Source organism: Triturus cristatus, chromosome 5_1, assembly GCF_964204655.1.
Source record: "Triturus cristatus chromosome 5_1, aTriCri1.1, whole genome shotgun sequence".
Classification (NCBI taxonomy): domain Eukaryota; kingdom Metazoa; phylum Chordata; class Amphibia; order Caudata; family Salamandridae; genus Triturus; species Triturus cristatus.
In genome coordinates, this window is record NC_140587.1 from 258,212,545 (window position 1) to 258,237,655 (window position 25,111).

The following is a 25,111-nucleotide window of genomic DNA, read 5'->3' on the forward strand; positions in this document are numbered from 1 at the left end:
TTCTTGAAATAAAGAAGACTTCATCTACTCTACCTTTCACCGTGTTTATTACACTGGCGACGACCGGGATCAAAGAGACAGTAACCCGTGGTGAACTCTCATACTTCACTCAGTTGAATTTCGCGACGTTACTTTGCTGTGAGGTGAGATCTGACCTGTAAGCGTCCTAACACATCGCGCGTTGTTCCTGTTTGAAACGCGTGTCCTTACTGAGCTCGACGCTCGCCCTGCTTAAAGACTACCACTTCTCTTCTCACAAATTTTCTTTTGTGATCGCTGCCCCACACTGTACTATTTGAGATTTGACTCTACGCTCACGTAAATGCCTGTCATCTCGATCTTTTAATCTAATTTTGTAGCGTACTCACTTATTGGAGGCTTCTGCACGCTCGGAACCCCTCCGTGCCCAGTTGCGTTTCATTCATCACACTGTTGCTGTGAACCCATAAACACAATACTAATTTCACAGGGTGTCGCACGCTGTATCGAGCGCGTCTTGTTGGGGCTTCCTCGTACGACGCTGCTTGAAAGGCGCCGACTGCAACGTCTGGAGCGCCATTACCTTTAAGAGACTACCTAAAGGCGCCGGACTGCGCCCTCTAGAGTGCCGTCACCTTTAAGAAACTTGCTGACTTAGGAAATGGCACACTTTCTGGTTCAAGGGTGACGTTTCTACTCTGTTGTGTTTCATGTTTCCTAGCAACTCTCGAATGATCTCATTTTATGAATGCTTACAGCTATTTCGCTGCTTGTTCCTACGTTTCGCTGACAAGCACAGCTCCTTGTGTATCTTGCGCTGACAAACACAGCCTTTCGTTTGTCATATTTCGCTGACAAACACTGCTAAAGGGAAAACTTTGTCAGTCTTTATTGTTGCAATTAATTTACATGTGAATGGTGGACTTGTTTTATGTCTGCTTTACTGTGCAATTGATTATACATTCTTTTTTTATTTATTTTTATCTCTAAAAAAAAAAAATGCAGAATGTAACAGCAGCACCATTCTTTCTTTCTGATCCCATCTACTCTACCTTTCACCATGTTTATTACAGAGATTTTCATCAAGATGCGCACAGCGGCATTTTGCACAATCTGTAGTTTAGTCAAGCATTTAGACTTGAGGTTGATAAAAAAGACCGTTGCAGTAATCGGCTCTGGACAAGACCAGAGCAGAGATCACCAGCTTGCGAAGATTGACAGAGATGAAAGGAAGGATTTTTTAATGTATAAAAGGAGGCAGAGGTAACCTGGTTCACATGACCTTCGAATGTGAGCTTGGAATCACAGGTGACTCCTAGGTTTTTTACTTTATTTGTAGGGGTGGGCAAAGGGCTCAGGTCCGATGGGCAAAGAGCTGGGGACCAAAAAGTGGTGTTGCTGCCAAAGAGCAGAACTTCAGGTTTTGTTGGAATTTACCTTCAGACAGTTGGTGGCCATCCAATCACCAACTTGACAGAGGCAGGTATAGAACTGTGATGCTATGTCCGAAGGCGTGCCTGTCACCGATGTCCCAATGTGGGCATCATAAGCATAGGAAATTGCTAAAAGCCCAGAGATCTGATCAGCTGAGCAAGGGGGGCAAAGTAGATGTTAAAAAGGTGGGGCTCAGTGAAGAGCCCTGGGGTAACCCCAGAAGTTAGTGTGAAATTATGTGATTTGAATTCAGAAAGCACTACAAATTGTTCTCAGTCAGACAGAAAAGATCTAAGTAGGGTGAGAGCTTTTCCTTTTATGCCTATCCTTTCAAGGCATTCCAGTAGTTTTGTATGACTCACAGTGTCGATTGCGGCAGAGAGGTCAAGCAGCACAAGTGCTGCATTGCCCCCTGCATCGTCCGTCTGCCTAATCTGCAGAGATCAATGCTAGTTTCGTGCAATGGTGTTTTCTGAAGCTGAACTGGGTGACATCCAGGAAAGCATTTTCCTCGATGTATTCAGATCATACCACATTCATGGCCCTCGCGACCATTTTGGCGGGCCGGGGGAGTCTTGAGATTGGACGGTAATTATTAGGATCTGCCCCATCTAAGTTTGCTTTCTTTAGAAGAGGAAGGACTGATGCTAATTTTCAATTGGTGGGAAATATGCCTTAGGAAAACTTTTGGTTGAAAATGGGAGAGAGGTGAGAAGCAATTATTTCAGGTAGAAGATTAAAAATCTTGGGGCGTGGGTCTAATGGAGATTTAGTAGACAGAAGCAGTTTGGTTAACTGATCAGAGGAGAAGTATGGAAAATGAAGTAGTTCTGGAAGATCGATAGCTTTTGAAGTGACTAAAAATACCTCCTCTTTAATGTTAGGAAAGACTAGTGTACATTGGGGGGGTCGCATATTGAGACTGGGATGTGGAGAAACCACTGTAGACTGATTTAACTTTATCCTGAAAGAAGGTGGCCAAGGATTTGCAAAACGTTTGGCTTACTGGTGTGTTGGCTATTTCAGGGGATATGGCAAGCTTTTTTACTGTAGCAAATAGTTCTTTGGATGGGTTTTTTGCTGCTGTTATGGCTGTGGTGAAATAGCGGGTCTTCTCAATATGCATTTGTTTTTTTTATAGTCTAGCAATGATTGTTTATAGGCTGTTCTGTTACTAAAATCATAACAGGATCTCCACTTCCTTTGAAGATGGCGACAGTTTTATGTTTGAAGTCTTAGCGTTTCAGTATACTAGGGTTCAGAGCGTCTTGCTCTTTGATTAGTGGTGGACTTTTTCGGGAAAACATGGTCAATTGAGCTGCGGATCCACTGCTCAAAGGCAACTGCTGCCATGTCGGTGTCATTGTTAATCTTAGGGGGACTCTGGGCTAGGGAGCTTTCAAGGGTTTCAGATGCAATTTTATTCCATGGTCGAAAAAGTCTAGGATGTTGGTTTCTTAAATTCTCAGATCCTAAATGATGAAGAGAAAGGGAGAACTTGGTGGTTTTGTGGTCAGACCAGATAAGCAGGAGTGATGGGAGACATTGTAGAACACTATTATTGGAGAAAATGCCGTCCAACAGGTGCCCTACCGAGTGGGTGCTACTGGTTACTTGCTGAGTTAGTCCTAGGCTATTCATGAAATCGATACAATGTACTGCATCCCTATCCAACAGGTCTTCAAGGTGTAGATTGAGGTCACCCAAGAGTGTGAAATTCGGCGACTGAGATATTACATCCAAGGACAGACCCAAGTAGTGACTCTGCATTGGGCTGCATGTGTGCCTGGGAGGGGTACAGTACAGGGATAGAGCAGCACAGTGTAGTAGATGTGAGATTAGTGCATGCTGAGTGTATGTATGCGGTGAGGAATCAATGACATGAAAGATGTAGTGCTGTGCAGTGCTTTAACAATAAAAGCATGTGCCGGGTGTATGTGTGCTTGTGAGAAGTACAATACAAGCTTCAGTGCTGAACAATGCGCGCAGACTGAGTGCGCGGCATGTGTATATGTAATAGTACAATGCATGAAGGTACTAGTGCTGGACAGTAGGTGTGCTGAGAACATACACTAAGTAAGTGTGTCTGCAATGGTACATTATATGGAGGACCCTAGGTTCCATTTTGGGAAGCAGGAAGCTGGAACCCCGTAAGGAACCCCAGGCACGGGATGCCACACCGTAGAACAAATTTAAATGTAAGCAATCTTAACTCAATTTTAATAAGTTTTATCCATAGTTTTAGTCGAAGCAACAAGTTCAAGCAATACATTGAACAAGATGCCACTTCAGGCCTTCTTCTTAGTGGAAGAGGTGTGGCCAAGCTGCCAGGGTGCCTGACTCCGTACCACGGGGTTCAAGGTTCGATCCCCGGCACGGGAGGCATGTTAGCCCAGCACCATGTGACTCTGGGCAATAGCTTGCTTAATCTTCCAGACGGCCCCCAGCGCTGAGACACCTCTCCGGAGGTAGCGGTGCGGTTTACAAATGCTGGTATTATTTCATTTCATTATTTCTTCTAACAGCATATGGCAGGTTCATCATTCTCCGTGAATCAATGTAAAGTGTCTGTACCCACTGTATTGCGGGCCATTGTCCCTCATCGGGGGGGGGGGGGGGAATGGGGATATGTAATAAAAGACACATTTGTGTTAGAATGCGACTTTCGCTAGCACTAGAATCAAATTCTGTTATATTACTAAATGCAAAATGACCAATGGTTGTTTAAAAATGTAAAGTAACCTTGTTCCAGACACATATATGTGAAATGGTTCACAAATGTGTGTGAATGGTGACAAAAAACACAACTTATACTAAACCAAATTAACTAAAAAGCTGAAATAAGTGAATATAATTCCAAAAACAATACACGTCCAGAATGCTTTTCAAGGGTTTAACCCACTTATACATCGCCCATTGCCATGCCTAAATCCCCTTCCTTTAGCTTTCACTAGTCGGATAAACCGAAACTCCTCAGTCTGTTGCTGAAAATTCAAATAATCTAAATGAACGCAGTGTGCACTCAAATAGTGTGGATTGGCTACACAAAAAAGTGACTCATCCCCCGTGTAATAAAGATAAACAAAATCCTTCTGCTAGATCATATGTGATGTTGCACACATATTTATTCGTGCATTGCTGGTGCGAGATACCGGTGTCACACAACAAACCATTGCCTTTGAGCATTTAAATAGTGATTGAAGTTTTGGGTGAAAAATCAGTGTACATTCTGCCATTTCTTGAAGTTTCCATTTTGGGAAGCCCAGGCCTGTCTGATGAAGTGGACATGAAGAGGCTAGGAGTTCAACCAGAAAGATTTGAATACTGCTGCATTCCTGTGTGCTGGATGGAACACACACTCGAGGGAAAAGGAAGAGACTCCCTTACACACTTCAAAAGACTGCTCTTTGATTCAGCTATAGATAATAAGGAAGGGTCTGGACACATCGCAGGAAGATAGATGAAGATAAGAGAGTCCTAAAGAGTAGGGATGGGGTCTGGGAAACCTTTTGATACACATATCACTGTGGCTTACATCCAGGTGTGAACTCTAGTTACTTCCAAGAGTGGTCTTGTGGGACAATCAGGTTGGGAGTCTTGCCTGCTGTAACAGACAACTTTTATAAGGAAAGAAGAGACAATGACACTTCAAAAGAAGCAGAATCTCAACATAAAACGTCAAAGACTCAGACCCTAAATAATTTTTAGTGTCTGGAAAAGGACTATAAGAAAGGGAGGTAGAGTCCCCAAACATTCGTCATCTCCCAAGCAGCTATATTGTGCTGTGATCTGCACCTGACAGATTCCTCGAAGATCACCAAGATGCCGCCGAGGACATTGTACTCTTGTTGGAGCTCTTGTCTGTAGCTGGAGGTTCACACCAGCATACCTGCTCCCTTTGCTAGGGGGAAGAGCAACTTACCTTTGTGTCTGGCGAGTGGGAGCAGCTTCAATTACTGGCATGAACCAGCAGAACTTGCTAGTGCTGCCACGCACACCACAAGTGGCCTCACTTCGCCGTACAGGATCCAAACTCATGAGTAGGCACTTGCTGCACTGCTGAACACTGTCTTCATGCCGGAGCAGATAAGACAGGAACTGGGCCTTTGGAGCCCCGGGGGACTTGCTGCTAATGGTGCTCCGGCACCATAGACACTTTTGACAGATTCCTAAAGAGTCAAAGGCATAACGCTTGAAAATGGCTGAAAAGTCTGCATTCCCGATATGTGGCCACAAATGACTGGGGAATAACCCCAAACATGTTACGTGAAGGAGGGTGGGACAGGGATATGCCTGACAACCACTAGAGCCCCAGCCTCAGGAGGATTGTGTTATTGTTTCTGAATGTCATATACCTTTGCGTGTAAAGACTTAGAAATAAAATACTTCTTTTTCTATAAAGCGAGTATTGGACTAGACATTGATTTATTGCTCATACTGTTTGCACTTTGATTTATAAGTTGTGTTCACTGACTTATCTACATCACCACAGAGGGGGACTTGAGTGCCCGAACACAGCTAACACTCAGAGTCAAGTGCAGAAGGGTGCTTGGCCCAGCTGCTCAGGACCTCAACCACCACAGTTGGGCTCTGTATCCCCTGCGTACCCAGAGGTCCTCTGAAAGGGGTTCTGACATAGGTATTTTTGATAGAGATTTTTTTTCTGTCGAAAACATTTACACAACTTGAATTAAACAGGCTGTTTAAGAAAAAAAAATCCTAAGCCAGACAACTAATTTGACTCTGAAGAGAAGTATACATACAGAATACTGAGACACAGAGTGCATGCCATGACCAGCAGGGAGTTTGTACTTCCGACATCTTTAGAAGCCTTGCTTAACATCCATATGAATTTACTATCTTAAATAGGGCCGCAAATGGCTTTTAAGGTTGCTGACAAAGGAAACCCATATCAGCACTATAAGATTCTGATACAGCTTCAGAAGGCTGAGTAAAAGGCAGTCCCATCCAATGGCTGAAAGAAAAAAGATCCCAAATAAGGAGGATGGGCCACTGCAGTAAAGCTTTAGTGTACTGTTATGATAATGGCTTAAAATTAGACAATGATAGTTTTTCAAAGCAACACATTTATGAAAGATGTATTATACTGGTGGTCCAAATAATACTACGAAGAAATATTTGTGAAGCTTTATGAAATAGTGACAGTGGTTTAAATTAAAATGCAAGATGACAAGTCTGAGACTGGTTTGAAAGTATGGTGCTAGTAATGTGAACAGATACAACCTTGACTGTAAGTAACACCACTTTACCTGGAGGATCCCTGCAGATGTAGCACAAGTAATGTTCTGGAATGCTGTCCTCTATTAATCCCATGCATATACTATGTTGCCAACAAAGGCACTCTTCACACTGTAAACAAAAAACAAAAAAAGTAAATAAATAACTGACTTCTTGAACAATAACTGTAATGGAAGATGCAATCTAAACCTACGAAATTATAAACTCAAAACAAACACAAAAATAAAAGACATTCAAAAGATAACAGATGAAAATGGGTCAACATTCAGCAATCTCTTTCAGGTCTTTCCCAGAACAAAATATCTTACACCAGCCTAATGCTGCAAGTGACACTCTACAAGAACTTAAAAAATGAATACTTGATTTAATTTCCACAGTGAACATATACCAACTAGTTCATTATAGTCTAATTTCCACATATTTTATATTTATGCTTATAATAAATTTGATTGAACACAATTAAAATGTCTCAAATTATTTACAAAGCCAACATAGAAACAACGATTTAATAACCAAAACCATAAAAAATGGAAAAAGTACTGTGTTACAGTTGATCACACAGTAGAACAGATAAAGGCGCATATAAGTATGTATATACAGTAAAAAATGACTAAAGCTGCACATACCACTAAAAATACCACAATACATTTTTCATCAACAAACATAGACCCACTTAATCTTTTATTAAAGACTAAATTATTTTTCGGACATGGTATTAATTAAGGTCATCATTAAAAAAAGAACAGGGAACACAACCGGTCTAGACAACGAGTCTCCGAATAGAACGGTCACTGTTACGTGCTCTATCAGAACTGAATTTTGACTTAGACAGTGACATTTATATTGCATCGTCCCACAAAACCCTTACAGCATTAACCTCTCTTCCCAGATATATAGATTTAAAAAAAAAAATCCCAAAAATCTGGCCTCGTGTCAGCCACCCTAGCAGCTTCTCCAATTTCTGCCCATCCCCGTGATATATATATATATATATATATATATATTATCTACTGGCGGTCGCCAGTAGATAGTTATAGTTACAACCTAGTTTCCATAGGAAATCTCAAAATTCTATTTTGAATAACTTTGGCGCCGGTTGACGAATCCTCGCGAAATTTTCAAAACTAATGGGGCGCTCCGTTCAGCTCCTACCCTGAAAGTCTCGGGGTGATTCGTCAAGCGGGGGCCGAGAAAAAAGGGGGGTCCCAAAATGCATTTTCCCCATGCATTTTTCCATAGGACCTTTAGACACAGCTACAGCCAGAACGGCTGAACAGAATTACTTGAAATTTGGCAAAGAGGTAGTCCTCAGGTCAGGCATGTATGTGCCTTTTGCATATATGGTGTAAATCCGTTCAGTAGTTCCTGAGAAAATCAAAAGTAAAATCATATACATATCTGTATGGAGCCTAACTACACATTTCATTGAGAGATCTGATTGGCTGTCAGCACTTCATCCAAGAAGTGTTGGCAGCCATCTTGGGACCAATATACATGATAGCACCTCATTAAAAAGCATTGCAGTTAATAGAAGGTTTTAAGACTTTAGTTACATTATAAATCATTTGTTGATGGTACCATACTCATTTTAGGAATTGTAGTATGTTCTAAGGTGATTTACCATGTGAAAAAGCCTTCTGCTGGGATATCATGAATCATGTTTGAGAGAAAACTATTTTCACATGCTTTTCCCACAGAGGTTTGGAAGGTGATCTATAAGCTAAACTGAGAGCATATTTTCTGTAAATTCACATTATCTTTCTCAGTCATGTGAGAATGAAGTCTGACATTCTCAGTAAAACATGTACATCCAACAAGGGCAGAGACTGTCAGTTGATTCCTTTGTGTTCTACTGCAGCTTCCCAGAGTGTTCCAAAGAACAACTAGAGCGCTAACAGTCTTACTTATGACAAAGGAATGGCACACCTGAAGCCATCTTGATTGGAATAAAGTGGTAACATTTAAAACATTTAATTTAAAAAGGAACAAAATGAGAGGGTTCATTTTGCCATAGAATGTATGATTAGTGCTGCAGAAAGAAAAATTAGGGCACATTTTGAGTGACTTCTCAAATCCTCTTCTATTTCATTAAAGAATTCTGACATGCAGACTGAAACATGCACTTTCAATACCAGCAGCAGACTTCCCTGGTGAGCAGTAGCTTTACTACAGTGATCTAATGAGGAACTAGAGTGCTACCATTCAGAAGTTATGGCAAATGTGTCACATCTGAATGCCTTCTTGATGGAACCAAAGTAAACAAATATTGAAAATGCAATAGGTCTCGCCCTCGTTTAAGTTAAAGCAATTCTGTTTGTAATTAGGTGGCTTTTTAGCTTTGCTTTTATTAGTGTTTTTCAAAATTTCATGTAAATAACATGCATATCTGTATATGTATGCATGCATTTATATTTGTATTTATATAGATATGCAGATTATATATATGTTTATATATGTATGTATATACATATATATACACATAAATATATATAAATGCATATATGTGCATATGTGTGCGTGTAGAGAGGTAGAGAGAGGTAGAGATGTAGAGGTAGAGACGTAGAGGTAGAGACGTAGAGGTAGAGGTAGAGAGGTAGAGAGTAGTAGAGAGAGGTAGAGAAAGGTAGAGAGGTAGAGAGTAGAGGATGAGTAATAGAGAGTAGAGTAGAGAGAGAGTAGTAGAGAGAGTAGTAGAGAGTAGTAGAGAGAGTAGCAGAGAGAGTGAGTAGGAGAGAGTAGTAGTGAGTAGTAGAGAGTAGCAGCGAGTGAGAAGTAGAGAGTAGTAGAGAGTGAGTAGTAGAGGGAGTAGTAGAGAGTAGTAGAGAGTGAGTAGTAGAGGGAGTAGCAGAGAGTAGTAGAGAGTGAGTAGTGGAGACTGAGTAGCAGAGAGAGAGTAGCAGAGAGAGAGAGTAGTAGAGAATGAGTAGTAGAGAATGAGTAGTAGAGAGTGAGTAGTAGAGAGTGAGTAGTAGAGAGTTAGTAGAGAATGAGTAGTAGAGAGAGAGTAGTAGAGAGAGAGTAGTAGAGAGAGAGTAGTAGAGAGAGAGTAGTAGAGAGTGAGTAGTAGAGAGTGAGTAGTAGAGAGTGAGTAGTAGAGAGAGTGAGTAGTAGAGAGAGTAGTAGAGAGTAGTAGAGAGTGAGTAGTAGAGAGTGATTAGTAGAGAGTGGTGGAGAAGTAGAGAGTGAGTAGTAGAGAGTAGTAGAGAGTGAGTAGTAGAGTGAGTAGTAGGGAGTAGTAGGGAGTAGTAGAGAGTGAGTAGTAGAGTGAGTAGTAGAGAGTGAGTAGTAGAGAGTGAGTAGTAGAGAGGGAGTAGTAGAGAGGGAGTAGTAGAGAGAGTAGTAGAGAGTGAGTGGTAGAGAGTAGTAGAGAGTGAGTAGTAGAGAGTGAGTAGTAGAGAGTAGTAGAGTAGTAGAAAGTGAGTAGTAGAGAGTGAGTAGTAGAAAGTAGTAGCGAGTGAGTAGTAGAGAGTGAGTAGTTTAATTTAAAAGGAACACAATGAGGAGGTTCATTTTGCCATAGAAATTATGATTAGAGAGGAAAAAAGAAAAATTAGGGCACATTTTGAGTGACTTATCAAATCCTCTTCTATTTCATTAAAAAATTCTGACATGCAGACTGAAACATGCACTTTCAATACCAGCAGCAGACTTGCCTGGTGAGCAGTAGCTTTACTACAGTGATCTAATGAGCAACTAGAGTGCTACCATTCAGAATTTATGGAAAATGTGGGACACATCTGAATGCCTTCTTGATGGAATCAAAGTAAACAAGCACTGAAAATGCAATAGGTCTCGCCCTCGTTTAAGTTAAAGCAATTCTGTTTGTAATTAGGTGGCTTTTTAGCTTTGCTTGTATTAGAGTTTTTCAAACTTTCATGTACATACCATGCATATGTATGCATATATGTATATGTTTGCATGAATTTATATTTATATAGATATGCAGATTATATTTATATATTCACTGAAAAAACCATAGGTTATAGTTACGAATTAGCATTTAAAAAACCTTGCAAATTCACTTAAAAAACCATAGGTTTCACACATGTTATAGTTAGCTGGACATTTCACTCGTAAAAAACCAATGAAATTCCCCCGTTATAGTTAGTGCAGGCAACTATAACTCACGCGACCGCAATCCTCTGCTGATGACGTCAGATATTACATCACTGTATTTAGACACTTATTTACCCATGTCTTCTTCCATTAATCTTTAGCTATACATATATTACAAATATTTATTTTTCATAAAAACACATATGTCATCAGTGATGTAATATCTGACGTCATCAGCAGAGGATTGCGGTCGCGTGAGTTATAGTTGCCTGCACCAACTATAACGGGGGAATTTCATTGTTTTTTACGAGTGAAATGTCCAGCTAACTATAACATGTGTGAAACCTATGGTTTTTTAAGTGAATATATATATATATTTGTGAACAATGGCCTGAAGCTTTTGAAGACGCACTCACAGCAGTTGAAACCAGACGGCTTTATTATTTCAGAGAACCAGCATCTTCACTTGAGATAAGAATATCTTTGCCGACGCGTTTCGAGACCATAGTCCCTTCTTCATGGGCAGCTCAATTTCTCCACACAGATTACTCCAATCACATCTTTGACCCACTGGGGGTCTGTGCATGTACTTAAAGATGTGATTGGAGTCATCTGAGTGGAGAACTTGAGCTGCCCATGAAGAAGGGACTACTGTCTCGAGACGCGTCGGCAAAGATATTCTTACATCAAGTGAAGATGCTGGTTCTCTGAAATAATAAAGCCGTCTGGTTTCAACTGCTTCGGCGAGAAGCCTTCCTCGGTGTTCATGACACATCGGAGGAGGCATGTTTAAAAAGCATTCCATCTGTGCACTGAAATCAAGGAGGGACAAGCACTCTCATACTAACGTGAGTGCCATCTTGTAATTCTATACAGATATACATGAATCTATATAATTCATTGACAATAAACTTCGTTTTTAACATGATTGTGGTCAGAATTAGTACTTTCAAATCAGCTTCTTGCTAATTTAATTATTTCAGCCGTATATCGGCTGTACTATACTGCGTCACATAACATGTTTTTAAATGTCGCCGTGGATCGACCTAAGTCCCTCCCTACACATCTCCATCACCATGCATTTGTGTAATTGCTATTAATCCCGCACACTGTCATCAAAAGGTTCAAAAAACACATTACATAATTTCATACAAGCAAACTCAAGAGACTTATGTCTTGACTGTAGCTATTTGCAAATTAGGAGCCTATAAGTACCGCCAAATCTTCCCCACTATTCATTCCTCGTGGAAGTTTTGTGAGCCGATCTATAATGTATCGTGATTCTAGTCTCCGTAGTTTGCGTAATCTGTCTCCTCCTCGAGCATTAGTTGGAACACAATCTAGACCAAAATACTGCAATTGGTTTCTATCACACTGATGATTATGTTCAGAATATCGTAACTGACGTTTCTCCAGATAAAACTGTACGGCCCTTGCACCGTGTTCGTGCTCTATACAAGTATATAAGCTTGTAATATCCAGCACCATTAGTAGGTAGGTAGGTAGGGTCCCATGTTAACTTGTTCGTTGGCTGGTGGGAGGAGCGGGTGCCCAAAACCTATTTAGGTCAGAGCAGTGGCAGGGTGGTGGAGTGGTATCGATATATCGATGACCTGTTCATTGTATGGCAGGGTACAACAGACTCAGCTCTTAGATATGTAGATGCCCTTAACAATAATGACCTTAACCTACACTTTTCGGGAACAGTGAGTCCAGTGGCAGTGGACTACCTGGACCGGAGGGTGTCTGTGGAAGATGGTAGGATACACACGGCACTATACCGCAAATCCACAGCGGGCAATTCAACACTTTATGCCACGAGCAACCATCCACCCAAACTCATTCAAAGCATTCCGTACGGCGAGCTTCTCAGACTAAAGAGAAACAACACTAGGGAGCAGGACTTTGAGGCGGCTGCCACAGAGTGTATCTCTAGATTCACTGTGAGGGGGTATGAGCCCATAGCCTTAACAAGAACTTTGCAGAAGGTGAGAGGGATCCCAAGAGATAAACTTTTAATGGACAGACAGAAACAGATGGAAAAAGGTAATAATGATAAGGGTAAATTCTGGTTGGTTACCCCTTATTCCTCAGAAGCAAACCATTTGAAATATATGCTTAAAAAAACTGGCATATTCTGAAGACAGACAGTGTTATCTATGATGATAATCCGGCATATCCTTTGGTAACTTTGAAGAAGGCTAGGTCTTTACGAGACATGTTGGTAAGAAGCCATCTAGAGAAAGCACCACAAAGAATGAGCACTCTAACAGAAATGAAGGGGTTCTTTCCCTGCGGCAGGTGTAAAGCATGTTCTAAAAGTAGAAGAGTCCTGTCTTACAAGATACCAGATACCAGATACGGGGAAAACAAAAGAAATAACTAAGTTCATAACCTGTAGTACACCGTATGCAGTATACTGTCTGTTATGCCCATGCGGTTTACGCTATATAGGCAGCACTATCCATCAATTGAAGATCAGGATATTGGAACACCTAAGAGCCATAGACAAAGTGGATGCCGCATATCCTGTAGCACGCCATTTTGCCGAATTTCATCAGAGTGATAGAAACCAATTGCAGTATTTTGGTCTAGATTGTGTTCCAACTAATGCTCGAGGAGGAGACAGATTACGCAAACTACGGAGACTAGAATCACAATACATTATAGAACTGCTCACGAAATTTCCACGAGGAATGAATAGTGGGGAAGATTTAGCGGTACATATAGGCTCCTAATTTGCAAATAGCTACAGTCAAGACATAAGTCTCTTGAGTTTGCTTGTATGAAATTATGTAAAGTGTTTTTTGAAACTTTTGATGACAGTGTGCGGGATTAATAGCAATTACACAAATGCATCGTGATAGAGATGTGTAGGGAGGGACTTAGGCCGATCCACGGCGAGATTTAAAAACATGTTATGTGACGCAGTATAGTACAGCCGATATACGGCTGAATTGATTAAATTAGCAAGAAGCTGATTTGAAAGTACTAATTCTGACCACAATCATGTTAAAAACGAAGTTTATTGTCAATGAATTATATAGATTCATGTATATCTGTATAGAATTACAAGATGGCACTCACGGTAGTATGAGAGCGCTTGTCCCTCGATTTCAGTGCATAGATGGAATGCTTTTTAAACATGCCTCCTCCGGTGTGTCATGAACACCGAGGAAGGCTTCTTGCCGAAACGCGTTTGTTCGTTGGTTGCTGAATAAAGTATTCAAGCGCCCCCCTGTGAGTGCGGTATTTTCTTGTTATCCAAGGAATTGAGCGAAAATATATAGCGGAATCCACCGCCGCAAGCCGGCACCCGCCCATGAGTGCTCCTTATCAGGTGGACTTTGAGCGTTGATATATATATATATATATTGCCCCACGATCAACTTCTCCAAAGTAATTCTAGGACACAGCGGGATACAATGCGGGAGCCTTTTATTCACAGATTCACAGATTAGTCCACAGCATAATGCATTTCAGCTGATATATGTGCGCGTTTCAGGTGCTCCGTCAAGCGCGGGCGATAAAAAATGGGGAGGGGGGGGCAAAGCACACGCCCCCCCTTCCCCGATGTTAATTTTCATAGGGAACTTTAGACACATGGCTACAGCCCTTACTGCTGAACGGAATTACACCAAATTTGGCCAAAAGGTAGCTCTTGGTCCAGAAAGAACTCTTTTTTTTTAAATGGTGTAAATCCGCTCAGTAGTTGATGAGAAATGTACAGATTTTTTTCAGATATACAACTGTGGCCACAGTGGATCTGTGACCCCTTCCAATTTCGTGCCTGAGATCTGATTGGGTGGCAACACTGCAAGCCAGGAAGTGTTGGCAGCCAGTTTTTGACTCAGTTGAACAGAGTCAGAAAAATAATCTTTTTAAAAAAGATAGTGGGGGGGGGGGCCACAAAGAAACAACCAATATTCCTAAGGTAATTAAAATACCTAAGCTCTTAACACCTTAGGAGTCATGTTGTCAGGATGAGAATAAGCAATATAAGGTGAGAAATGTGTCGACTACTGTTCAGGATGGCAGAAAGAGCTTGTAGGTCATTCACCCGCCATGCCGATGTCATGACGATGAGGAAATCCGTCGTAAGTGAAGAGCTGCAAAGGATGGCTGTGCAGCGTTTCACAGGGAGTACACATTAGGAATGTGAGGGCAAAGTTCAGGTCCCACAACAGGTGATTTAAATAACGAGGGCGGACTGGCATTTGCAAAAAAGCATAAAGAGACAACATGTTAGCTTTAACTGTGCCCAAAGCTAGTCCTTGGCTGGGCTATTGACAGCACAAAAAGCAATACTTTAGTTAGTTTGGCTTGAAGTGGGTCAATCTGATGAGTACCTCATTAAATCACCAACCACAGAAACAGGTGTATACTGATTTTGTGGCTAGATGCCTAGCTGCCAGAATTACATCAACGACTTTGGGAGAGAAGTCAAAAGCTGTCAACTATCATCGCTCAATATCCATGAATGGAGATGAAGATTATTAAGGCCCAGATGCAGGACCCTTCAGTGCTGCTGTAACAGAAGATACTCCTGAAGCAGCAGTCCGATCGGAGGAAAGATGCTCATGGCCAGGTGCTCCGGATACCACTCTCTTCTTCACCAGAACTCTAGGCAGGAGTAGTAGCAGCGGATAGGTGAACAGGATTTCCAAGCAGCACATCCAAGGTTGGCAAGAAGGCTTTCAACACCAAAAGAATGGCATGCAGCTCCAGATGTGGAGCCGAGCCTCTGCCTGAAATGAGACACCCTTCATCCCTACCTCTCCCAAATGGCCTCCCCAAACCAGAAGCGATGTATCTGTCACCACAGTTAAGCTTTGAGTGGGACAAGGAGATAGGTCTGCCACTAACCCAATGATGATCCACCACCCACCACTGCATGTCTTTTGCAGTTTCCTCCGAAATCTGGACATAATCGAACAGATCCACACCTGATACTGTGTCCACTGGGACTTCAAATCCTACTGCAGGGCCCACGTATGGAATCTACCATGTTTCACCCGCAGGATGCAGAAAGCCGTCAGTCCCAATAGCCGAAGAGTCATCTTCACTAAAATCCAGGGGAGAGGCTGAAACAACGGGATCATAGCCCTAATGTCCAAAACTTTCTGCTCCATGGGGAAGGTACAAACCTACACAGTGTCTGCCATGGCTCTGATGCAAGGGAACATCTGCAAAGGAGTCAGTTGAAATTTTAGCATGTGGATAGTGAGCCCCAAAGATGTTAGAAAGTTTTCTGAAATCTGGAGGTAGGTGACACCTGCTGTGGCAAGCCAGTCTTCACCAGCCAGGTAGGGAAAGACTGGGACACCTGACCTCTGAAGTTGCGCTGTAACCACCGCCAAAACATTTGTGTACACCCAAGGGGCAGTGGTGATGCAGAAGGGGAGCACTGCAAACTGAAAGGGCTCTTACCCCACTGACCAGGAGGAAGGGGGATATGGAAATAAGCGTCCTGCAGGTCCAACGCTACCATTTGGTCTGCAAGGTCAAGGGCAGATAAGACCTGGGACAAGACGAACATCTTGATTTTGTCCATCTGCAGAAAGGCATTGAGAGGGCCAAGATCTCATCTTTCTTCGATACCAGAAAGTAACGGGAGTAACAACCAGTACCTACTTCTGGCGGCGGTGCCTTCTGTATAGCCCCTTTAGGCAATAGGGCCTGCACTATGCTGCGAGAGAGATATATTGTCCTCCATCAGCCAGTAGAGTTCCAAATAGAAGAAGATTTGACAATGCTTCAGTTGCGGATAAATCATTTTTTCAAGGTAGAAATAAGGAACCCACTGTATATGTCAGACAGAGATCATGCCAGCAATTGCAAGCAGTACTCCCATCTTCGAGCTGAACAGATCCATTAACTTTAACGACTTTTTGAGGAATGCTATACTTGATGCCATTTACTTATTTCTCTTTAGGTAATTTCACCTGCACCATGTGAACAATCTCGACAAAAAAAGCTTTAACATTCCTGTTCTTGTTGTAATAATATTTGCGTTTGAATTGTTCTTTTGACTCTTGCCCTTTCCACCGTTGTTTTCCCTCAGAAACACTTGATTAATTCAATCTACCTTCTACTGATGGAGGGAATATGATAGTCCAAATACAAGGCCACATTTTGAGGAAGAATTCAAATGGCGTCACTCCAGTTGTCCAATGTGGTGTAAACCTATACTGAATAACATGGTCCATTACAACATCTTTCCAACTGCCTCCACAACTTCTAGCCAGTTGAATTGTTTCCTTTAAAGGTCTACCGATTGGTTTGGGGATGATATAATCAACAACTCCTATGAACTATATAATTCTAATTCAAAACGTCAGACATGGTAGAAGATGTTAATTGAACCCCATTGTCCATCAGCAAAACTTTGGTGTTAATTTCTCTGGCTAAGGTCTCTGACTTGAACTTAATCACCAAAGCTGTATAATTGTCATGAGAATATGTTTACTCTTGTCACCAAGAATACATGTCCGCAAAACCAAAGATATACTCTACACCTGATTTAGAATACAATGGCCCTACTATATCAAAAGCAACTTCATCCCAAGGACCACCAGAACATTTTCTGATGATCATGGGAGCTGCTTAAGTATCTTAGATTTGTCACTCAATCCACACTTAACACCCGATTAGCCTTTAAACTTGAAGATCCATTCCAGGCCACCAATACAATGATCTCAAATGCTCTTTAGTTTTACTGACTGCCTGATTTCCTTCATGGGCAGGTGCCATCAATTGTTTGCATACACCTTGTGGTGCCACTAACCATGAGCTTCTGACCAGCAAACCATCTTCACCACAGATTTCATGGAAAATCTTTTTACTCACACTCCTTGCCGCTCTTAATATCACAGAATCCAGACAATACCATTTCAACAACCTTTTTCAAGACAGGGTCCTTGTTAAGCTCAGTTAGCCACTCTTCAAAAGACACAACTTGACGTCACTTAACTCACTTTGTACTCTTCATTCTCCCACCACATATCAGGGACACTTTCTCATCCGCAGCCCACACTGCATTCTGGACAAACAGTCTGCAGCTTTATTGGTATACCCCAGAATGGACTAAACTCCAAATTAGCAATTATCCATTTGCAAATGCGATATGAAATACCATATAAACCTTTTTTTGCAAACACCTCTCTTAAAGGTTTGTGACCTGAAAGAACAACAAACTTGGCTCCCCATAGAAATTTTTTAAATGTATTGATCGCACAAAACACAACCAACGCCTATTTCTCAATGGTAGAATGCCTACTTTTCACCTCCTTTGACTACTTAAAGCAAATGCAATCACTACTTCATGTCCATCATGTATTTATTTGAACACAGCTCCTAGACCTTTACTGCTGGCATCTGTAGTTATAGAACAAGGGTTTCCACGTATAAAACTCTTTAACAACTGAGGTTTGGCTAAACAATTCATTATAATCAAAACCTCCTTCTCACATTTCATTCCTGTCAAAACGTCACCTTTTCTCAAAGGTTTCCTGATGGCAAAATCTTGAATAAATTTTGAGTAAAACCCCCTCATGCCCAAACCCATTTGCACATCTTCCTTCTTAGTGGGGGCAATCAAACTAAGAATGTTGTTAACTAACTTCTACTTAGGACGAACACCATCTCTTGAAATCATATGGCGAAAATAATGTATTTCTTCACATACAAATCTACATTTGTCTACTCTCTAGGTAATACCTTTGTTTTGGAAAATCACCATTACTTGTACAATAGAATTCATGTGATCATCAATTGTCTGATTGTAAACAAGTTTTATCATCCTGTAAAAACTTCACATGGGTTTAATATTCTAATAAATTACTCATTAACCTTCTGAAATACAGCGACTGGCAAAAACCCAAAAGGGATACGATTAAATCTGAAACACCCAAAAGGTGTGATGAAAGATGTAACATTTTTTGAATCATTGGTAAATTTGACCTGATGATACGCGGCTGAGAAAGACCAGAAGAAACAAACCAGCATTGGCATAGCCAATAGGTCTCACCTTTGGAACCTTATAAGTGTTTAGTTATTCAGCACAATATCCTTGGTGCAACAACATCAACTGTTGCATGGCTAAACACTTATAAGGTCGCAAAGGTGAGACCTATTCTATTGGCTATGACAATGCTTGCTGGCATTTGTTTAGGGAACTCTGCCTCCCTACCACTAATATAAGCGCATTTGTAGTTGACATTTTTTATGTTTTATATATTTCATCACTTTTAGAGTAATGTCGTAAATGTTCTAGAATTCACTCTTTCAGTGTGTCACAACTGTTCCGTAGTGTTTATTGGAACCAGTTCAGGGTAACTACAGAATAGGAGGGGCTGTATTATTGAGAGTACATTATCCATGAATGTGTTGGGGTTTTGGGAAGACTTTTTAGGTCCGCCCAATTTTTTTTATTTTTTTTATTACACATTCGTCAGACTGGAATCCCACCACGCTGATGTTTTCTAAAGCATTTTCAGTTTGTCTTGGTAGTTACTCTGTACATATTTTAAACTACTGCTTAAATTGAAGTTGCCAAAGCCTTTTCCATGCAGGTCTCTTTATCATATACAAGTAAGGTAGGCGAAACCTAATGCATTTATCAATGCTTGTTACATTCCATAATTCAAAGCCCTGTCCGGGAACGCAATAGAAACGGACTACTGACACGTACAAAGATAGATAGATATAACTAAAAGAAACATCATATCCTAGCTGAAAGTGCATGCAGGATTGGGCAAAAGGGCTACTCATAACTCGTGTTAACGAAAACAGAGTCGAATAAACAAAACTGAGGCAGAAGAAATATAAACGTGAGAGAAACATAGCCTATAATACTTGATGGTCTGAGAGTGAGTGGGCATGCTAGACTGTCTTAATTAGAAGGAAAGTGGAACAGAGCGACTCTATGCTGAGGAGGAAGTGTGCAATGCAGAAGAGGTCATGAGAGAGGCAGCGGAGCCGAGCTCTGGGATTGAACAAGCAGGTGTAGGGGAGACTCAAAAAAGCTAGCCCCTGACAACGAGGCTTAAAGAGCGATTGAGATATGAAAAAACAGTGTGACAAAGACCCTGAAATGTGAACCCACAAGGGAGAGAAGAAGGAAGTCCCTGAGGCTGAGTGGGACTGAGTCACCAAAGCAGAAAGAGCGAGAGCGTAGCACTGAAGGAAAGCGAGAGCCGCCAAATGTGAAAGACAAGCAGTCTCTGCATGGTAACAGGGACCAGACACACACAGTGTTTCCCTTGCGGGAGCGAGCAGGGGCACCATCTGTTTTCAAGGTAACTACAAAGAGATGGCGCCAATGCTCGCTCATGCAAGGGAAACGCCAAAAGTGCACGCGTTGCAATAGAAAGCAATGCAAAACGTGCACGCTTTTAGCCAAAATGCTGATCGATTCCAAAAGGTCCCCGCGCGCTGCCTAGGCGAGACCTAAAAATAGCCATGAAAACATCGAAGACATATCCTCCCATCCCGGACTCTCCCATTTAACATACATCTGAATCAATATCTATCATGCAGGGAATAATAAAGAAAATACATGACTGTGCCACCTCTATTAGGAACAATATGCTGATATCTCTATGATAAAAAATGAGGTTAAGCAGATCAACATCAGAATTACAGTGGCGAAGGATCGAATCAGCAGTCTTAAGGACAGGTATTCTTCACATTTGAAGCAGCTCGCTATTCTTATGACCTGTTCTCTCTCATTACATGGAGAAATAGCAGATTAGAAGGGGCAACATTCTCATTCTTTGCCTACCTCAAGGTTCAGAGTGCCAGGACTTTAATGGCTGAATCAAATTCTTGGAGACGTGGATTCCTCAAACGATTGGCTTATCCTTTCAGAAAAACTTTGAATTAGAAAGAGCTCATAGGGTCCGGGCCTGTCTCAATCGGAAAAAGAAGTTTCCAAGACCAACTGTGTGTAAACCTCTTAGATTTTAACACATGGAACGCATATTGAACTATATGAGAAAATAATAGCTACTGCATCTAGAAAGCTCACAAAAATGTACATTGCCCAAGACTACTCAAAAGCCACAGTGGACACTAGGAAAGCCTTCTTAGCCCTTAGACCAAGACTGAGAGCCAGGAACATGGAATTTTCTTTTGCAGACCACCCAACATATCGGGGGGGGATCGGGGTTGATAACTAATTTAGTCACCACTTTACTGGTTTTTTTTTTAGGAAATATTTCACACCTTTGCTGGAAGCTCGTGATTCAATTATAGTCCAGTATTATACCTCTCTCTGTTCTTTTTTCTCATTTTCCTGTCTCTTCTTTCTTGGAGAGCTGTACTTATTTGCGGTCTGGTTTGGCTATTTTTTCAATATTGTATTTCCTTTGCGTAATCCTTGGAGGAATTCATGTTATCAATTTGTGTTTAATTATTTCCTAGAGTGACATGTTAGTAATGTATCTCCACCATCTTTTTCATATTAACTCATGGTTCAAATGAAAATCAGCCTCAACATTCTTCCGCTAAATGCCAAGAGTTTCAATCACCCTGTCAAAAAACCCGATTATCTTTAGAACTGGAAAAGGGATATTATTCTACTCCAAGAGGAGAAATCACTGGCACACCTGCTGAAGCAGTTATTGTCGTCATTCCAAAGGAAGGTAAAGATCTATCACTTTCGAAAAATTATAGGCCGATATCATTGATTAATATATTTTGTAAAATCTACTCTAAAATTCTTGCCACATGGTTGGATAAACTAATTTCTACATAAATTAACCCCACCAAAGTTGGATTTGTTAAGAAGCAACTGTCCAGTAATAATACCAGATTGTTTTGTCACTTTATTGTAAAGGACTCGCTGTCAACTTCTCCAACAGTTGCTATAGCTCTTGATGCTGAAAAGGCATTTGACAAGGTATTCTGGCCGTTTTTGAAAGCAGTTCTTAACAAATTCGACCTAGGAGAAGACTTTATTAAAATGGTTATGGCCTTATACGCCCATCCTATAGTAAGTTAGACTTAATGGTACTATTTCTGGCAATTTTTGACCTAGAAAGGTACGAGACAAGGCTGTCCACTTTCACCAGTTCTCTTTTGTTTCCTAACTGACCCTTTATTACAAGCCATATGGGAAGATAAGGATATTGCAGGTGTTAAATTTGTTAATATTATGGCTAAAGCAGCTACATATGTGAATGATATATTATACTCTACTGAACACGCTCAAGCATATAGTCAGGCCTTAACAAAAATTATCGAAGCTTATTCACGACTATCAGGATGTACATTAACTAGGGCCACTAGAATTATGTGGCAGAGGAGGACCAAATTATGTGGCAGGGTTGACTAAATTATGCAGCAAGACAAGGCAAATTATGTGGCATGATGCAGCACATTTTCCGATCGCATTAATTAATTATTTTGTCTTCTTTACACTTGGTAACAGTGTCTGAGAAAAGAGTTCACCTTATTAGTATCGATTTAACACCCAAATACAGCAATAAACAACTGAAAGATAACCAGTCAACATTTGTAAAAAGCTTTCTGGTGCCCAAGAACCAGAGTCACCATATTTCTTTTGATCCGTCTGAACTAGAAACATTTCTTTTTTTTTGGTTAAAATCTTCAGAATATGCAGCAGATGATGCAGTATGTGGCAAATGCGTCAAATCCATAATTATGCGGAAAATGACAGCGACTGCAGAATTGCATAAGTACGGTGGCCCTGACATGAATAAATCTGAAGTAAAATCTTGGAAAGCTGGTCCCCAAAATGTGTGACTTGGTGGGGGAGAATTAGTTATATGATTTCTATGATTCCAATCTCCCTATTAAATGATTTATTTTGCAATTTGGACAATCTTTTTAACAAATTCCTTTAGAATGGCAAGACACCAAGGATCCCCCTGAAAAAACTAACAGCCAAAAACTTGGGAGGGGTCAGATTAGGTAACTTCCATTATATTATAACGTTTTCCTCTTCAAACAAAGCTCTAAATGGTTATCACAACCAGGCCAATACCAATCAGTTTGGCTGGAAGAAAAGCATCAGATCCTACAAACATCAACATTTATCTAATTTTTTTTTAACTGCTTCTAATGTGCATCTCCCTCAAGATTTTTCATCAACCCAAATAAATGATTTTATCTATTGACTCGAAATCAACCACAAAACTTAATTTGGCTTCCATGTGGAATAGTAAACTAATCAAAATTGAGGGCTCAAGTATCAAGTTAGACCGTGGCTGGTATATTTAGTTGGACCAGCCTCGCCCCCTCAATCCCCTCAGATATTTGAAAACTTACTAACTAAATATCACTTACACAATACAAAATTCTACTGATCCCTTAAATTGAAATCAGTTATCTCTAAACTTAAGCTTGCTCCTCCCCATCGATTCTAGATCTAATAGCCTTCTACAACAGTAGTGGTCCCTTTGTTTTTCAGCGTCTACACCCTCCTCCTCCCAAAGTTACTGACATTCACTCAATCCAAATGGGAATGTGAAACCAATATCGACAATTCCCCTTACAACTGGCAAGAGATGTGGACATCTAGTTTTAAATATAAAATCACGCCCTCCGTCACAAACCAATATAACTACCGAACTAGATCTTTTTGGACACCATGTATAAAACGAAGTTAAGAAATTACCCATAATGCTGGAATAGTCATGTTTCAACAGGAGACCTTGCTCACAAGCTTTTTTTATTGTCATCTACTCAGACTTTAGTTTTATTTAGGATGTTTTGGAAATGTAACATATATTCTGCTTCTCAAATCTTGTTTTTGGTCCTCCTGATACACAACTAATAAGCGTGAATGACAGATATCTTCTCAAACTCATCCTTATAAGTTGTTGTTAAACTATACAAAGCATCTGGAAAAGATCCACCAAAATCTCCTTCCAAGCCTGGAAGGAACTGCTATTCTACATTAGAGGAGCGGATCACATTACGCTACAGCACTTCCTTGGAAACAGAATATCCAATCCACATGGGGAAAAACTAACCGTTTGTCTTGATCAAATTTAGCCTCTGTGAATATTGGAATCATTACAAATGTTGTGTTTTTTTGATAATAGTAAAAAAAAAAATATATATATATATATATATATATATATATATATATATATATATATTCTTTGCCTTACTGTATATTCTCCACTCCTTTCTACTCTTTTCTCCTTTCTGTTCCTCACTTATCTACTTTCCTGTCATTTTTTTTATAAGCAGTCCTGTTAGCCTTCAATATTCTTACAGTAATGAAAACATATATGCAACAGTGTCTGTATATTTAGTTTTTTCAAGGTTTCTCAATCTATGTACAAAATATGTTTAAGTCGCTTAGAACCAATAAATCATTTTGAAATGAAAAACAAAAAGCTACAACTACTGCAGGAAGCCATTGTGTAGCTTTCACAGGTTCTATGATTCCTTCTATACATAGCTGCTCCAACTCCTTTTGTGTTTTTTTTTACTTGGCTATGTACAGCAATGGGTACATTTCTAACTTTACAAGCAACTGGAACTGCATTGGGCTCCACACAATTGCCATGAACATACCCTTTAACACACCCATCTTTATCTGAAAACACTTCAGGAAATTCTTGTTGTAGCGTCGGAGGAAGGCAATTCAAGGAATCAACATCGTGCACCAACATTTGGGGAGTTCGATTGCATCAAGATATATACCCAGCATTTTTTGATGTGGCCAACTCAAAATGGTGTCCCCTTTGACAGGAATATACATTTTCCCTGAAGTAGGATTTCCCCTGAACTCTATATCTGCTGCAAAATAGGCAATCAATTCTATGGGCTTACCCCCATAATTGAACGGAAATACATCAGCCTCATTTATAGTCACTTTCCCTTTGAAGTAAATTTCAAAATCTCGATCAGAGACCAATGACAGCCGGGCTCCAGAGTCCATCATCATGTTCGCCATGACTCCATTCAAATTAACCAAATCTGAAGGATGTTCACAAGAGATTTTGGCATTATCACTAACAAGGTTAATATTGATTTGAAGAACAACATCCTAAGTACCAGAAGAAATCTCTTACAGCATTTAGCAAAATGCACTTTCTTGACACACACTTTACATGTTACCCGAATGGCAGGACAATCTTTGCAGTTGGCAAAATGACTGGGATGACCACAGCGAAAACTGAAAATTTGGGGTTTACTGAAGACTGAATGTTTAAGAATGTTTGTTTTAAATCAATTTTATGAATATTACCACTGTTTTTACACAATTCATTAACGCAGGCTATTGAATGCTCAACTCTTTCCGCTATGGTAATACCTTCACCCAACTTCGGATTATCCTTAAGCCACAATTCTTCTCTGATTTTATCACTGTTACATTTCAACATGAACTGATACCTAACGA

At 40.5% G+C, this 25,111-nt stretch overlaps 1 protein-coding gene across 3 annotated transcripts in view; it reads right to left on the reverse strand.

The window, feature by feature from the left end:
- Positions 1 to 25,111, reverse strand: part of PHF20L1 (PHD finger protein 20 like 1) — an 802,667-nt gene that overhangs the window by 181,560 nt on the left and 595,996 nt on the right. For all 3 annotated transcript variants that reach the window (XM_085604898.1, XM_085604900.1, XM_085604899.1), the window contains one exon: positions 6,684 to 6,783. In XM_085604898.1, the coding sequence (XP_085461024.1) occupies positions 6,684 to 6,783 (100 nt within the window). The remainder of the gene's footprint in view (positions 1 to 6,683; positions 6,784 to 25,111) is intronic.